This window comes from Erithacus rubecula, assembly GCF_903797595.1.
Source record: "Erithacus rubecula genome assembly, chromosome: 3".
Taxonomy (NCBI): domain Eukaryota; kingdom Metazoa; phylum Chordata; class Aves; order Passeriformes; family Muscicapidae; genus Erithacus; species Erithacus rubecula.
This window is the reverse complement of record NC_136689.1, coordinates 10,187,185-10,204,448: the sequence shown is the minus strand read 5'-3', so window position 1 is coordinate 10,204,448 and position 17,264 is coordinate 10,187,185. Positions and strand designations below refer to the sequence as shown.

Here is a 17,264-nt window from a genome sequence, read left to right as displayed (position 1 = left end):
CTACAAAACTGAGCAAATCAGAGCCTGTTTCTAAGATTGAAGGCTGAGGTTAGAAGTATTGTTCTGCTACAGGGGCCTAGTATTTACATACAGCAGCACACCAAAGAGCCATCCACCTGCAGGACACGGGGCTGCAGACTGGCCCATCAGGGCTTCTCGGATGAGCCCCATGGCACCAGGAACCCTCCCCTCTTCTGGAACTTCACAGAATTCCCAGAATCACTAGGGAAGCTGCATGGTGGCAGCTCACAGTCTTTGCTGTGGATCAGACCCAGCATATTTTAATCAAAAGGCTTGAAAGTCAAGCAAGGCCTCATTGAGCATGGTCCTTTAGTGTGTGTTTGATGCAAGGACTGGTATTTTGGGTGGGTTAGTGCCTTCCAGTGGCAGTGGGGAAGAGCAGGATTACTGGTAAATGTCTATTGTTTTTTCCTAGATTGAAAACCCACTGGTCAAATTTAGAAGTTAAAATGTGCATAGAACAGCATTAAAATATACCTAGAAGTGCAGTGCAGGTAGCCAGGCTGTGCTAGCAGTGTGTTGACTGTGTGGCTCCTGAGGGCACTGATGGGCTCCCCCACCCTGCCCACAGCCTTTCCAGGGCTGTTACTCCAGACAAAGTCCTGCTCTGGATAAATGCAGTGGCTTTGTCTCCTGGGTACAAGAGTCTACCCTCACTGCCACCCACAGCTACCCCATTTTAAAAGACTGTGATTCTTGCTCCCATTTCCTAGCAGTTTGAAAGACAAGGCTTCAGTTCTCAGGAAAAATTCCCAAACTAAAAGGGTCCCTCCCAGTAACCACAAGCAAGTTCCCCAATCCCTAAAGGGGGAGAGATTTTGAGTACACTCTAATCTTCAGTATTATTACTGAATGCTTCCATGAAAACCACATTAAGAAGGCTGTCACCTGTGTGTCCCTTTTTGAGGCATCTGATGCTAGATGCTCTCCAAACCTAAATAATTATTTTAGGCTCTGATACAGGGTTATGGGATCCACTTTGGAGGCACAACTGTGTGCCTCTATATTTCTATGTCATCCAGCTGTAGGTATGACCCTCAGCCACCTTCTGACACCATGTTTTGTCTACACTATGATGCCATTATTTTCCTTTCTTCTGTCACCTTGTGTCTGAGTTTCCACAGGAAGAAAACCCAGACTACATCCAAGGAGGACATTTCACAGATGAAAGTGTGAGAGAGCTGCAGATGACCAGACATATGACGTTGGTTTTATCTGACCAAATGTTTACTTCTAGACCTGAGCCAGGCACACATCCTTTTGCAATCAATGGAGTTTAAGGCATGAGTCATTTTATCCTAAAATTCAACTCATAATTATTAAAGTTTGCCACTAGTGGCAAGCAATGTACAGCACCAAGAGAGTAAGGTTTTGCTGACAGGGAGTACACCCACATCTGCAGTACTTTAAGTCCTAGTAGCTTTTATTTTCTGGTGGTTTAGGAGAGGACTGTGGTCATGTTGCCCTGTCAGCACACCCCTGGTTTGCCAGGAGTTCATTAGCTATGGCAGATACTGCAGTCTTTTGAATCAGTGAAGTTCAAATAACTCCTGCTTTACCAGAAAAGAGGATTTTCTTTGTTGTTGCAGAAGGAGGAAAGATGGTTCATACGAGGGAATAAAAGAGACTGAATTCACATGACTAATGGAGTTAGATACATTTGAAAAGTGTGAGCTATACATTTTCTAGTAAAGGGCCCATCTCCTCACCAGGATTTCCTGTGCCAGAGGGAAGAAAGTTACAGATTGCTTTGCATTTTAAAATGAAAGGGGAGCTGTTTTATAATCTCTTGCTGAGATCAAAGGAGAAGGGAGGTAAATGCATATGTACTTCTTTCTCTGGTGCTGCACCAGCTATTTAGTAGAACTAATGGAGTCTCCAGTGTAGAAGAGACAGAGATTAGCCTCTTCATCTCTCCTAACTGTAAAGAGTCCAAAAGGATTAATATTATTGAGTGAATTTCAGCTAGAAAGTAGGAAGGAGATTCTGTCTCCCCTCTTCATCTTTTCATCTTTGTTTCCAGAAATAACTCTGAACCAGGTTTTCAGCCTCCCACCCTTTCCTTTTGGGTTTTTTCCCTTATTATTTCTTAGTAGAAACAGACTTGGAAATATCTAACACTCCTAAGAAGATTCGGCATCATTGAATTTTTGACAAGTTTGAGAGAGAACTGAAAAGGACTAATGAGACTGAATAGTCATGACAGGTTTATGGGATCAGAACTTTAACTGGTTTGAAACAGTGTTATTCCACTGACCTCAGCTGGCATGACTCCATATGTGTTCATGGAGTTCAATAGAGCCACAGACACTCACTCCAGCTGAGGATCTGACCCCTGAAATGATGGAGTCTTAGCCAAAGCAAACTGAACTTTTGCCATGAATTGGTATTCAAGGGGAAATAATTGCTAATTCAATGACTCCCACTGTTTTATTGCAGCTGCTGGTCATTCTGCACTGCAGAAAATCTTTACTTTTAACTGGTGAATCAAGAGTTTCCCCAGCAGCTTCAATACATGGAAGATCAGAAGTGCAGAAGTGTGATCACAGTCCTTCCAATGTTATGTATTAGAAGACAAGCCCTACAGTCAGTTCATGAAGCAAAAGTGAGATACTCAAGAGAAACTTTCCCAGACAGACATTTTGCCTTGCTGTCCTATTAGCTTTACCAGTAAATTGTGAAAAAACATCTAAAATCCTGGTTTAGATGGCACTTTTGGACACATAGGGGATTCTCATAGTCAGGGTTAATTTTGTGTAGAAGGAGCCTGAAAGAGCTCAGTGGGACCTGTTTTCAGTACACCAAAGCAGTAACCCTGCATCTGTATTGATGCTACAGCACTATCCAGACAAATTAGTCCTCAGAATTGCAGAATTTGGAGCTGAAGAAAGTAAGCAACCTGCTCAGGAGGTTACAGCTCTTCTGTTCCTCTTGGCAGCCACTGAAGGGAGATGAGAAGGAAAGAAACACGATAAAAAGTAAATGGCACTTTCCTGCTAAGCTAATCAGTTCTGTTTGAGAACAGAGGGCCGTGCCAACTGCAAATCAATGCTCTAAATCACTTTCATTCTTGTGCAAGTCCTGCTGCCATGGCAGCTGCTAACAAGGGAATAAAGAAAACTGTTACTGAGTATTTAGTAGACTTCTTAAGTGTTTGTGTAAAATAACATATTTAATTTAATGCAAAGTTATAAATGCAATTGGAGTTTATGGACATTATAGTAGGGAAGAGAAGAAACAGATTCCTCTTCTTTCTGCACAAAGAGCTGGTTTATATTCCCAGACCATGCTTAGCAAACTCTGTCTGCAGTGTTAAAGAGCAGCCTTCCTGTTGGATTTTAACACTTCATCATTTTGTTAAGGGGTAAACACTGAGATAATAATATGTCTGATATTTCATGTGGTTTTTAATATGTTCAAGTTGCAGAGCAGAACTAACACATACTTAACCTCAGGAGTAAATTAATGCTCTTTAATGCCATAGCTTGTATTGACTATGTCTTCACTGACTACTAAAGAAAGCCAACAATGCCTGCTCCAGATGTTGATATGCACAAAAACATGTAGATTTAATCAGATAATCCCACTTAAGACAATAACAACTGTACCAAGGGATTTATTTAATGGTGTAATATCCTATTTTCTTTTTCCTATTTTTTTTCCAAATTATTCCCAAGTAATGATCTTACTTGTCCCTAGATGTGACTGGAACTATCCCTTTCTGTGGAAAGTTTCTGCAAGTTTTCAGTGGTGTATAACACATACAATGGTTTGGGTTGGGAAGGGACCTTAAAGGTCACTTTGTTCCAAGCTCCCTGCAATGGGCAGGAACACCTTCCTTTGCTAAATGGCTCTCGAGGAGGTTGCAGTTTTCCTAGAAGGCTCTGTTTCTGCAGCACTCTCGAAATTTTGAGCATAAAATAGAATATGCATATCCCTAAATTCATGGTTTGAATCACTGTTGCCCATACAGAGCAGCCCAACTTTGTCATCATTTAAATCATCAATCGTAGCTGTGCAGTGGAATGCTTAATATAAAATACCCATGGGCAAGCAGTAGACTGCCTTCTCTTTAATTACATCAATCCTCAATCACCCCAAAGCAATGCCATCCTTGGAAGTACTAACTCTGACAGGTAGTACTTCTGGGAATGCCATAAAAATGCCAGCAAAGCAGCAATGGCAGAGAAAATAAGCTGCCTCATCTTTGGAGAATTATTGAACTGTACTAACATTCAAGGGTACAATGTCAGCACAATGCAGAGAGTTAGATGCACAGCCCCCATTATTATTGTTGATGGGAGTCAGGTGTCAAGTTCCCTTTGCATCACTCTGAAAACTTGGCCTTCTTTACAAAGCCTTAGCAAACTTTTCCTTTGTCATCACTCTTAATTGAGGAAAAGATTTGAAGCCATTTGTCCTAGGATTGAATGAAGACTGAAAAAGTAAAAAGAAAATACTAACAAAGTAGCAGTGATTAACCTGAGACTTTAAGGCTGTTTACAAGCTGTGATGAAAACTTTAATAAATATTGAAGGCTCATGCCTTAACAGTGAAACTGGAGGAGTTGCTTTTTAGTCAACAGCACTGTAATGCCAACAACACCCAGGACAGACCCAGGACAGCCCATAACTCCTTCTAGCTGCCTCAGCTCACAAGGGGTCAAAGGAGAATTTAAATGCCTAAATATTTAAATAACTGGCTCTGTTAGCAGACCTGACTTCTCTCAGCAGGATCTTGCCTGAGAAAGCTCTGCAAGTCTCAGCCCTCTTATATCACCCTAAATTGTAACAGTAATGCTGTTAACTTTCTGCCCACAAACAGATTAGTTAACACAAGACTGCCTCATGTTACCAAGGATAAATCAGGGCAGGAATCAGGTTAAATAATCAGGGCAGGAATCAGGCTAAATATGCATTATTATTCTGGAAGTACAAGAGGGAGAGGTCATACTTGGCTGCTTACAGCAGACATTTTAAAAAGAAGAGATTTTACAGAAGAGATTTTAAAAAGCCTTTCACCACTAATTGCCACCTGGAGCTTTCTGATGCAGGCCATTCACTTCCTAATGTTTAAGCAGGTATTCAGTTTGGGAGGCAGGGTTACAGCTCACAGAGGAGTGCTCACAGGTAGTGTCTGCACTCATCTGGCTGTTCCACATCAGTCCTATAGTCAGTTTTGGAAAGCAGGTGGACAGTTCTATCTGCATCTGCATTTGTGAACTTAAGTGCAGATCTGCAAGTGAAACCTTAAAAGAACTAAAAGAGCTGTTTGTGTTGAGGTGAAGCACATTGCTATGCCCATGTTGGGTGACCCCCTTTACAGTGAAACTATGATTTTACAGAGTACAAAATAAATACTTAGCTGTTCATCCATATTGCATCTACGCAATTATCTTTACAGTTTCTCCATGTAGTAACTCATGGTGCTTGCAGTTCTTTGGGTGCCTTAAGTGGGAGCTCTGTGAGCACAAAGGAGTTTTGATCCCCCTTTCAGTAACATACCATTCAGTTCATTATTCAAACCTATGCATAGATCTATGGACTGAAAATATCCAGGAAACATGTCGATAGGAGAGCCTTCTTGCAGGAGCTGTATTGCTCAGGGAAGCAGGACATCCCCCTCTGCACCTTGTAGTCCAGCCACAGGCAGTGGTAACACCCACCAGAACACAGGTCAGAATTTCCCAGACAGGTAGGATAGAAATTGTGTTTCCTAACTTTGGACATCTACAAGTTAGTCTTTTAGCCTAAATCAATAGTCCAGGTCCCAGGTAAAATCAATAGGTACCTGCTGGGAGGGCTTTATTGCATTTATCTCAGCAGGCATTTATTTGTACATGTCCATGCCAGTGACATCAGTCCCTCCTAGCGTTGTTCAGCCTTTCTTACAGCAGATAATGGCTGAACTTGGAGACAGAGTTTAGAAAAGTGAAACTTGATGTTAACAGCTCAGCCCCACCTTAGAATTTATCTACCAGAGTGGACTGCTGGTTTCAGAAGATGGCAAAACCCTTCAAAATCAGACAGTGCAGCACAAAGCTTTGTATCCTCCTTGTCCTTCTGCATGCACAGTGCTGAGCCTTAGTCTGTGCTGCTGCCTGCAAAGGCAGCTGCTCTGCCCCTTGCCCTCAGCTCCACTGGCTCCAGGCATCCTTTTAAATACCTTTACCAACTGTGGTACTCTTACTTTGGGTTGGACCACTCACATTTTGCATAATCATAATTAGTTGATGGGTCTAAATTAGTGATAGGCAAACCTCTCTTAACCTAAACCAAGAATTTTCCTGTAGTTTTCTGTTCCAGCTTAGCAAAGTCTCCTTAAGTAATGCAGATTTGTAGGTAGACACAGGCTGATGAGAAACTAACTCGTTCACCCTAGTACTGGCCAACTAGTTACCCATATGACTGAAGACTTTTCTCTTTGATAATGCTGTTTGGCATACAATAAGGTAGTCATAGTTAATCACACTGATTTATTGTCTGCTTAATAAATCCACTGGCTATTTTTGTGGTCTTGCATCTCTATTCAGCACACGTTGGGAACTGGTGGGTTTCATGCTATTATTTTCTCTGTGCTTCTCCTGTTCTCTAAAGTGATGACATCCCAAAAATAGGGATTACAAGAAAAAGAGGAAATAAAAGCCTGTCACAGTTTAAAGAATGCAAAATAAAAATATTTCCAAAATGAATGTTCAAATAGCATAAGAAGTTTGCTAAGATGTGGATTTTAAACTGCCATCTCCAAGCCACAGCCAGATCACTTAGAAATACATAATGTAGAACACTCCACAGGCAGACAGATGCACATAAACTGATAATAACTCAAGAGTTTTTATCTCTGTGTGTCCTCAAGCAAGGCATCAGGAGAGAGAAACACTCTTGCAAAAAAATTAAATAGTTTTAGATCTAATTTTACTAGGCTGAATTAGATTTCAAATTGATTTCCAAGGAATATAGCAGACATGTTGCCTTTCTTATAAAAAATCCATCAACCACCTTGTGTTTTTACTTACTTTCTTTACTGGAAGTAATAAGAAACTAATATTTCACACCACAACATGTTTCATTCAGTAGAGGTCTTTCATGGTGATGGAGCTTGGAGTGGGCAGTTGCAGAACTCCAAAATACAGCCCCTGAGATTTGTCTGTCCAAGTGCCTGTTGAATTCATGTGATAAATCTTCAGCTAGACCCCCCTGTCTCCATTCCAGAAATGCAGGAGAGCTGCAGGACATACCACTGTAGAAAGAAATTATGGCCTAATGCATGATGTGATCAACTAAACAAATCCCCATGTACCTCAGACCATATTGAATGAATCCATACAAATCACATGCATGGGGTTTTTGCTGGTCCTTCCTGCTTCCTAAGGATAAGCCAGAAGTTGCTTTGGCCTCAGAGTAAATGAGAGCAGCCATGTGTGGAACTGTGGGATGCAGAGGGGCCAGAGCACAGGGCATAGGCTGCCAGTACCTGTTAGGTGCTGGATTTGCCTTGGTAAAACATTTCACACAGCTTCCCCAAAGGCTTCCCAAGGGTAGCAGTTCTGGGTCAGCAGACAGCTGGGACAGGATGCACAGAGGATTAGTCCAGCTGCCAGGCCTCTGAGCTAACTGGTGTTTCACATTCAATGTTCTCTGCAGTATCATAATACCATAAACTGTTATTGCTATTAAATATAATTGCATTTCAGAGATCTCATCTTGGACACAGATCCCATTTTGCTAAGCACTGAACAAGAATAAAGCAAAAAGATAGTCTCTGCTCCAAGAACTACATAAAACAAAATTATACAGGCAGCAAGTAGATCTATTTACAGAAGAGCCCTGCCCTTGGCAGGCCATGTTCAGCTTGCAGGGAAGGTGCAGGAGCAGGTGCTTCTGTGCCTGGGCTCTGCATCATTCCAAGCAGCTTGTTGCTCTGTTTCAGAAGAAGATTTTGTGGCTCCAGGTTCACACCTCTGACTTCTAGCTCAAGGCACAACCTGCTCTGAGCAGCTGAAAACCTTTGCCTGAAATGCTGATTACCAAAATGTTCCCTGGTTTTGTTTTCCCTTCAGTTACCAGATTAAAACCAATGTGCTCTGATATTTTGCATCTTCAAGACCTTGCTGAAGCAGAGAACAAAAACAGTGATGCTGAATACACTTTTTCTTTTAAAAGCATAAATTACTTAATTCAAGTAGTCCCTTTTGTCCCTGTTTTTAAGATAATTGTTCCAGTAAAAAGTCATGTTCAACCAGAAGGTTTTTCAGCCCTCTGAAGGGGTTTAGGGCAGCCACCCTTCCAACTTAAACACGGCTGGAGGGGATGGACCATCCCAGCCCCAGGGGAGGTGATTTGTGGTGGTAATTCATGGGGACCTCAGCACAGCTTTGCCAGTGTGGATATTGAAGCACCACACAGAGCCTGCATACTTGCCTGTGAAGCAAAAGGCACTAGGGCAGTGCTGCTAAGCCCTGCACACTCAGAAACTTTCTCAAACTCAGCCTCAAGGGCTGATTCTGACACCATGCAAGTAAATTCCTGTCTGGAAACTGTGTGCTTAAATTAAACAATGCAGCATGGTTGTCATAATTTAGGAGGCTGTGAACCATCCCAGTAAGTGGCATGATTTAAAGACATTGTCATTTTCCCCAAAAATCTGCCATATTTTCCTTTTGAATTAAGAATCTTTTCATCCTGTCAGTCAGTGTAACCCCAAACCTGAATTGACTAAAATATGGGAAGGAAGATAAAGAATCATCTCCTGATTTGCAGACTCTCTTTCCCCTGTATCCCCCCTCCCTTTCAAAATAAATCAAGGCTAAACACAACTGTAAAAATGTAACTATTCAAGTAGCTGCAAATATTGCTTTAGAGAAATATTTTTTTTTTTTCTGAGAGGTTTTGTAGCGGAGTTTACACTATTGCATCATATTTGCCCCTTCCTGAGTAATTTCATACTCCACACAAACCAAATTAATTACTTAGGAGTGGTTTATAATGTCCACATTGTGTTTTTAAAAGAAAACTGTAGAAGAGACCTCTGACAAGTAAAGTAGCTTATGGTAATAAATTTGAATATGAGAATAAACCTGATTCAATAAAACATTGTTAACACTGATCTGGCAAACCACTGGTATCCATCTGCCTCATCCTTCTTGTGTTTGGAAGTTGCATTTTTGAAAAATAATTATTAATAGTGCTCATTAGCTGCCAAGCAAAAGAGCATGCCACAGATTTCTGCTCAGAGATAGCAAATACCAGCAAATACCACTCACTTTTCCAAGTTTGAGCTGCAGGATCTCATGGTCAGGGCAAGTTTTTCTGCTGGAGTCTGTAGAGATGGGAGAGTATAAAGGATGGGTCCTTTCTCTCAAGAAAGTGCAACCCCCTGCAGATTCCAACTGTCTGCCTGCAGCCCTTCAGCACCTCCCCACCAGACAAGCTATTCCAGCACTGCACTATCCCTACTGTTAAGAAGGGTTTTTTAATGTCTAAAGTGAATCTTCCTTGGTGCAATTTAAGTCCATTACTTCTAGTTGTGTTAATGCACATGGAACGCCGTTTGCTCCTTTCTTCCATGCAGCAGCTTTTTATGTGTTGCAGGCTGCTGTTATGACCCCACTCAGTCTGCTCCTCTCAAAGCTAAACAATTTGTCCAACATGTATAAGGGCTGATTTTTAAAAGTGTTGAGCTCCTGCTGTTCCTGTTGCTTTTATTCTGGTGATTGAGAGTGAAAGAACTTCCACAGAGTTGATGATCAAGCAGTATTGTCTGGTGCCCTTCAAATACGGATAGATATGAAGGGCACAAATGTGTTTATAGCTGTGTATGTGCATTCTTGTCTTCACAATAAAAGTGTATTTACAGGACCTGTGACCAGCCTTCTGACTGCATCCCCAGGGCAAGAGCAACTTCACAAAAAAAGCAGGTTTTAGTGGAAACTTGCCTGCCTTATGTGTGAAGCTTTGCTGAATCATTTGTACCAAAGCATTTTCTGTATTTCATGCACCACATATCTTGTTCCATGGGTTTTTTTATTTAAATTATTTTTATGGCTACTGCAAAAACACTGTTCATGATTTTTTGTTAACTATTTGCTGTTGCTAGAAAATATATCCCTGGAAGAGTGAATTGAAATCCCAAAACAGAAGAGTGGGGTTTTCTTCCTCTGGTAGACATCTCTTCAGAAGAAATGATGATTTTTGTGCTTAGAGTACTGGAGCAGATTTCCACTTGCAAGACTGTTTTTATAGTGAATGCACTACAAAATATGATGCTATCATCTTGTGATAGTGTTCTAGGGCAGCTAGAGATAAATTCCACTATACCTGCTTTGTCTCTCAATTTCCATTGTAAATAAAGCTTTCTTTGTGTCTGTGTAGGCTCTTATGAAATCTCTTCTTCATGGCATCAGAGGCTTTGGGTACAATGTAATGCCAGCAATGATATCTTCATGTATTACTTCTCATAAACATAGAGTTATATATTCTGCATTTTGGCAGAAAAGAGTTTTTGAAATGTCTTTTTTTTTTTTTTCTGCTTAAACCCTCTCTCCTAACCTTGAAAAATATCTTCCTCCAATGAATACAGAGAACATTTACAATTATAAAGTAAAAGTAGCTGCTCTAATTTTGAATTTTGGGCTACCTGTCATTTCTTTTTGGGAAAAGAAGAAAAAAAAAAAGAGTAAGCAAAGTCATGGAAGGAAAAGAGAGCCAGAGAATGAGACTTTAGTGGTATTTTTCTGCATGATTTTTTCAACCTTGTCCTTTATTCTTATTCATAAGATTTCATCAAACTGCTGGAAACAAGGCTAATTGTGATAAGTCTACATGATTATGATTAACCTACACAGGGACCATAAAGTGTGAATATACAAGTCTCCTAATCTTGTCAATTAACACTGAATTTCATCATTGGTAATAAAGCTGAAGTGCCTCATGGTCTGTACAGCAACAGGCAATAATGTGCAAAAGATGGAAGTGCACAATAATAGCAATAATTTTAAACCTAACCTATTTCTCTCTAAACACCTTCATTTAATTATTCTGTCATTTATATTTCCTTTCTTCACTGGGTCAATAATTATTCTGTGCAGTGTGTATACTACAGCTTTTCTCTTTTACAGAGCTTACTCAAAACCCTGCCCTCTTCCCAGGCACACACTAAATGTTGCTTTACTTAGCTAAAGGATTGACATGTTGAATTATAATCTTTAACATTGGTATTGATAGAAGCATATCCTGCTGTTAGGATCTGCCTGTGTTTGGTTGGCACAAACCCATCCATTGCTGCTCTAAGCATGCAGCAAGTTTTACATCTGTTTCTCTGCCACAGAAAGTGAAATCACCAGCAAGGGCTTTGGGGGCGGGTGGAAAACAGTACCAACAAAAGCTTAAGATGTTTAAAGGGTCCCTTAAGACAAAATAAAAATGAAATTGATGAATACATTGTAAATTTCACCTATAAATTACACAAAATTAAATCGCAAAATGTCCCTTTACCTAACAACAGTATAGTATAAAACTAAATGGATTTGCATTTTGATTGGTGGCAGAAGTAAGCATTAACCACTGCAGCAAGAAAGCACTTCCATATTGCTTGGTTAATGGGTTAACTCTCTATGAAAAGTGAGAACGTTTTCTCAGCAAAGAAGATTTAGGTTTGTGTGTGACATCAGTATCTTGAGGGTTAATCCTGAAGGTCTGACAGCTGTCAGCAGTCAGGCACAGGTGGAATGCACTTTAGGTTCTCAGTACCCAGACACAACAGTCACTGCTGGTACTACAGCCAGGGCTGCCCTGATCCTATGTCTAGCATGTGAAGCATTTCCCTTACCAAATGCAGCCTTTGGATTAGGTCCCAAAAGCCCACACTCTTTTCACTTCCATCAAAGAAACCAGTTGAGAAAGTCAGGAGCAAATACCAGCCTTTATCATGATCATAACCCAGCAGTCTCACACAGTGAGATGTTGTACAGACACAGCACATTTCTCAGTGAGCAGTGCCTTAGCAAAAAAGTGTCAAAGGAAAATCTTCTGGCTGTAGCATTCATAAATGGCTTCATTCTTTTGGTTCCTGACATCACTGCAATCCCATAATGAAATTGCAATTGAAGGAGGTTAATTTGTTCTCTAATTATATATTAGTCTGGGCTGAAAGGTTTCTGGACAGAAAAAAGGTTTTCTTCAGGCAATCTTTTATTCTGCTTATTGTATTTACTTAACAAAGAGCAGTCAGCTTTTACAGTGAATTCCCGTAATAGAGTTGAGCTGTAATGTTACCCAGCCAAGGGCAAACACATGCAGTCATTTTTGATGGGTTCTGATAGCAGTCTTTTAACAAGAGCAAGGATTGTTTGCAAATGTAGGAAGAACCAGGCCAAAAAGCTAACAGATGTGCTGCTGAAAAAGTTTAAGAGCTCTTCAGCTGGAATACATCCTAGACCAGTGGTATTTTAGCAGACAAGTAGTTTGAGGAAATTCAGAGAAATATTTTCTCAATGATAAAGAAATTTTCCATGGAAATATATTTTTCTTGTGTCACTTCACAGAACACATTCTTGGTCTGATTTTGATGCTCCTGCCAAAGGACGAGGCCAACATTGTTCACAATGTGCAGGATGCAGAGCATTTTCATTGAGAAAATAGGTGAGCCTCATCCACCTATTTCCTCAGCCATAGCTGAGGCTTTCTAAGCAGAGAAGTACTTTAGGAAAGCAACAAAGTTCTCCAAAATTGTGAATCACCTTTGTTAGGTGTGTTTCTGTTTCTTCTGTCAAGTAGACACTCCTCTATTATTGGTCCTCAGTAAAGTCCCCATAGTGTGTCAAAAGGAATTCAGTCTAAACAAAATAAATGTTCAGCTAACCAAACCAGATATCAAAGTAAACCATTTGAATATATATTTGTTTGAGTGTTTGTGTTAACTGCAGCTTTTCCCTATAGATAAATCCTGAGCCAAATATTGACCTAGCATAAGTCAGTAGCAGTTCTCATTTTGCTGAATCTGCCTCTAATGCAGAGTCTGATCATGACACTGGAAGTACATGTCTCTGCCATACACTGTCTGCAGGGTAAACAGAAACCACAGTTAAAAGCACATAATATGAATGCACAAGAGGGATTTCAAATAGTGTTCTTACTGTGCGAACAACAGCTTTCAGGGCACTCCATAAGGGTTTTCCAAAAATCATATCAAAACTGGTACAGTTACAAGTCACATTAGTCTTTTGTGCCATCCACCACTGAGTTTTCTCTCTTAAGAATTCTGGTTCAGCCTCCATTAGGGAGAGGAAACAAGCTAAGGAGATGATCTCATCCATTAGAGCAGTGCTCATGTCCCTTCTCCCAGAGCTGAATGCCTGCCCTATTTCCAGCTGGACCAGTTCAAGCATCCCCTACTCTGCAGTGCTCAGGCACCACTGCTGAGAAGCACAGTCAAGAAACACTACATGGGGGCAGAAACCAGGAGGAATGTGTATTTGGTGTTTGCCTGTGCCAGCTCTAATAAAAGCATCAGGGTTCAGTAAGCTTGGTGGTACTGTAGAGTTGCAGAATCACGGAATGAGCTGAGCTGGAAGGGATCCACAAGGATCAACCAGTTCAGCTCCCAACCCTGCACAGCACCACCCCCAAGAGTCACATCAAGTGCCTGAGAGCACCATCCAAATACTTAACTCTGTCAGGCTGGTGCTGTGACCCCTGCCCTGGGTCAGTTCCCAAACACCTTCTGAGTGAAGAACCTTTCCCTAATATCCAACCTAAACCTTCACTGACACAACTTCAGGCCAGTCCTTCAAGTCCTAAAACCAACCAGACCTGCCAAGATGTTTTAACCTGAGAAAAAGTGTCAAGTAGTTGTGAATGCACTGACTAGGTACTGATTTTATACATATCTTTTCTTCTGTTTTCTTCTAGAAAAACTAAGCATACTGTCAACCTTCATAGCACCCTTCAAGTACCTGAGTCCTGGCCCTACTACCATGGAGGATGAAGACAATTTAAGTAAGCAGACTTTTTTCTCTGTAGATGAACAATAAAGTTCAAAAATAAAATCTTTACAGTGGAGGAGCAATTGTGGAAAGGAGGTGGTTTTACAGCTATTGGCAAGTCCTCATGTGAAATCACAGAATGGACTCAGAAGGGACCCAGAAGGACCATCAAGTCCAGTTCTTGGCCCTACACAGAACCATCAAATTGAGAGTTGACAAAGCAGGCTTAACCAGTTATAACCTAAAAATTAACCACTCCTGGCTAATTAGTATTCTCCTGGGCCCTTACACCTCAACCAACTATCTGAGCCCATGACTGTAGAGCTGGAGGAAAGTCCTGCAGGATTTGAAGGAGTTGAGAACTCTTCCAAACACCAAGAAGTCTGAGACTGGCAGTTAGGAATTAATAATCCTCAGTAAGCCCTCCCATTTGTCACCTAGAAGCAATTATTGTGTATTATCCTGCCTGCTTATTGTAACACAACTTGAATCTTAAAAAAAGGAGGGAAGCTTTCTTAACCAAATGAGCAATGTTTTAGTATCACCTACCAGATTGGCTCCTTTTGCAGCCAGACACATCCTGCCACGTTGCTCTATTAGAGCCACTTAGTGGGAGGAATTTGGTGTTTTTCCCTTGTTGCTGATCTGCCTTGGTTTGGTCATGGTGCATCAGCAAGGGGAAGAGCTGCTGGAGGAGTGAAGAAGCACAGCCTGCTATTTTCTGCTGCTGAGCATCACATGGACATCACACTATTCTGCTGCACAGCAAAGGCAGGCAATTGGAGATCTTAGCAAAGGCAAAAAAAAATCCTGAAAATCCTTCAGAATGGCTCCCAGGAAGGCTGTATTTTCAGGAAGACATTTGAGAAGTATACACACACACAGAGGAAACATATTATGCACACGATGAGCTTGTGCAGGCACCTCCTGCGTAATAGTTCCCAAATGTGCTACTTAGTTATTTTTAGGTAATGTAGGAAGTTTGTACAAGCCAAACACTGTAACACCATTTTCTTATTGCTACTGTAACACCAAGACAGCTTCCTGCCTGCGTGGGCTGTAAAACTGCTCACATGGACAGGGTAAGCTATGTTTTCTGCAAGAGAAACAGCAAATGTCACTGTTTTCAGGGTCATCCTACCCAGTCCTCCCTTTGGTCAAACATATGCTCCAGTAAAAAGGCAGCTATTTATTTCTTGGTACACAGAAAGTGTTTAGGTGTTACTATTAGAATCTTTAAAGATTTTTTCAAAATGTGAATTAATTTTAAATCATCCATAATTCTGTGTTCACTTGCAGTATAGCGGCCTAAATCCCACTAAAGCCTATAGCACACATGTACCTCTGGAATAATTCCACATTTTAAAGAGCTTCAGAGATTTGCTCTGAACAAGTGGAAAAACCTTCTCCTGTGTTAACAATTTAACAGGAGCCCAGGAGAATGCTGGCAAGGTAGACAAGTCAGTTTCTTATCCCTGTAGTTTTCTGCTCAGTGAGCATCCTGTGAGAGCACTTCTTCCCCAGCTGTGCAGTATCAATGGGCAGAGTTCCACCAGTTGAAATGGATACAAATCCTATTTCACATTCCCTTAGGCCTTCTTTACAAAGGGAGCTATGCAGTTTAACTACACCTGCATTTTCAACAGGTGATTATTAGCATACAGACATGATTTTTGTGGTTTATAATCAATGAACTAATACTAGAAAAACCTATTAAAGGCACTATGCACCTTTGGAATGGAATTGTGGGTAATCACCTGTCACTGGTGAAGGTCTAATCTTGAACATGCAAGGAAAGGACCATCCTATTCATCCCCAGAAGGCAGTTGTAGCTAAGAATGTAAGAAATGTCACAGAGGATTAGAAACAGGAAGCCTAGCCCTATATATAGTCTTCAGCATTTTTTAGTGATGCTTTGAGAAAAAGGACATTTAAATGGAGATCCTCCCCATGGTATATCCTTCTAGCACCTAGCAAAAATATACTCTGCTACAGCTTGCACGTGAATCATCATATTTCTTAGACATCAACAGAACTGTCTAGTCCTCTCCAGTGCCCATTGATACTTCTGATCTCAAAACAGCCAGAAACAAGGAGTGATTTAGAGTGTTGTCAAAAAGTGCACCCTTTTATTGCTTCAAACCTGCTGTCTCTAGTTCTGGAATTGCATGAAACAGTGCATAATCATTCCCTGTTCACTGCTTAAACCTGTCTGCCTTTCATGATGTTACAAGCCTGTGCCTGTCCCTGATCTTTTAATCGTGCCATCCCCACTTTGCCATAGGATCAAGGCAGATAATCACCAGCCACTGACACTTTTGAATCCAGGTTGTGCCTCTAGCAGGAGCTTGTGTTTCCTGGGGCTCTCATTCTGGAGTGCTGCCACAGGCACAGGTTCAGGGCAGCACACACCTCTCCCGTGTCTGCAGAGGGAGCTGATGGTCCCCAAAACACTGATTTCACCCACTGGAGTAGTCTTGGAGGACACATTCCAGACTCAGATTCAAGGTACTGAAGCATGTTCAGTTATGAGCATGTTGGTCAAATTCCTCTTCAGACAGCATGAGGCCCCAGAGCTTTTGTTTCCACAATGTGAGATACAGCCTCACACTGTGGGACAGACAACCCTGTCTCTAAGAAAAAAGTGAATATACCATTTCAGGAGGCAGAGCTCCAAGCAATCCCTCACCAGAACTATTTTCTTATTTTTGTTTTGAAAACTGTGTCTATTGCTATCATTTGGATTTCTCCAGGGCCTCAAATGTTCTGGCATGTCCTTAGGTCTGTCTCTGCCATGGGCTGCCCACATTATCTGCTACATGCAGTTCTTTGCTAATTTGGGCAGAGAGCATCAGAATTCGAGTATCAATCTAAGTCAGGTCATTAGATCATTTGAATAATTTCCCTCATTGGTAAGATCTCTTCTAGACATGGATTTCAAAGTTCCTTCAGATAGTTAAGTGGACAAAGTAGAGTATGTTCATTTGGGAACATCTAAAGACAATGGCAGTCATTTTCACAAACTTTTCATCTTCACTTAAAGCAGTCATGTAATTTTTTTCACTGATAATGCTTCTCTCTGCAGTTTGGGTGTTACACACCAACAGAATCTAATGACACTGGTTTTAACCACCTGAAATCTGTGAGGCACCAGGGAGTGTTCAACAGCAACAGAGAAATCATGGTTTACCTAGACTTTTTACATGAAGATTTAAAAATGCATAAGTGTAAGAGAGAAAAGAGTGATTTACATTGTTAGCTT

The 17,264-nt window shown here is 41.0% G+C and overlaps 1 protein-coding gene across 1 annotated transcript in view; it reads left to right on the top strand.

Moving 5' to 3' along the window:
• Positions 1–17,264, top strand: part of ADARB2 (adenosine deaminase RNA specific B2 (inactive)) — a 299,798-nt gene that overhangs the window by 179,051 nt on the left and 103,483 nt on the right. Inside the window, exon 2 of the mRNA XM_079301298.1 lies at positions 13,929–14,015. Coding sequence (XP_079157424.1) covers positions 13,929–14,015 — 87 coding nt within the window. The remainder of the gene's footprint in view (positions 1–13,928; positions 14,016–17,264) is intronic.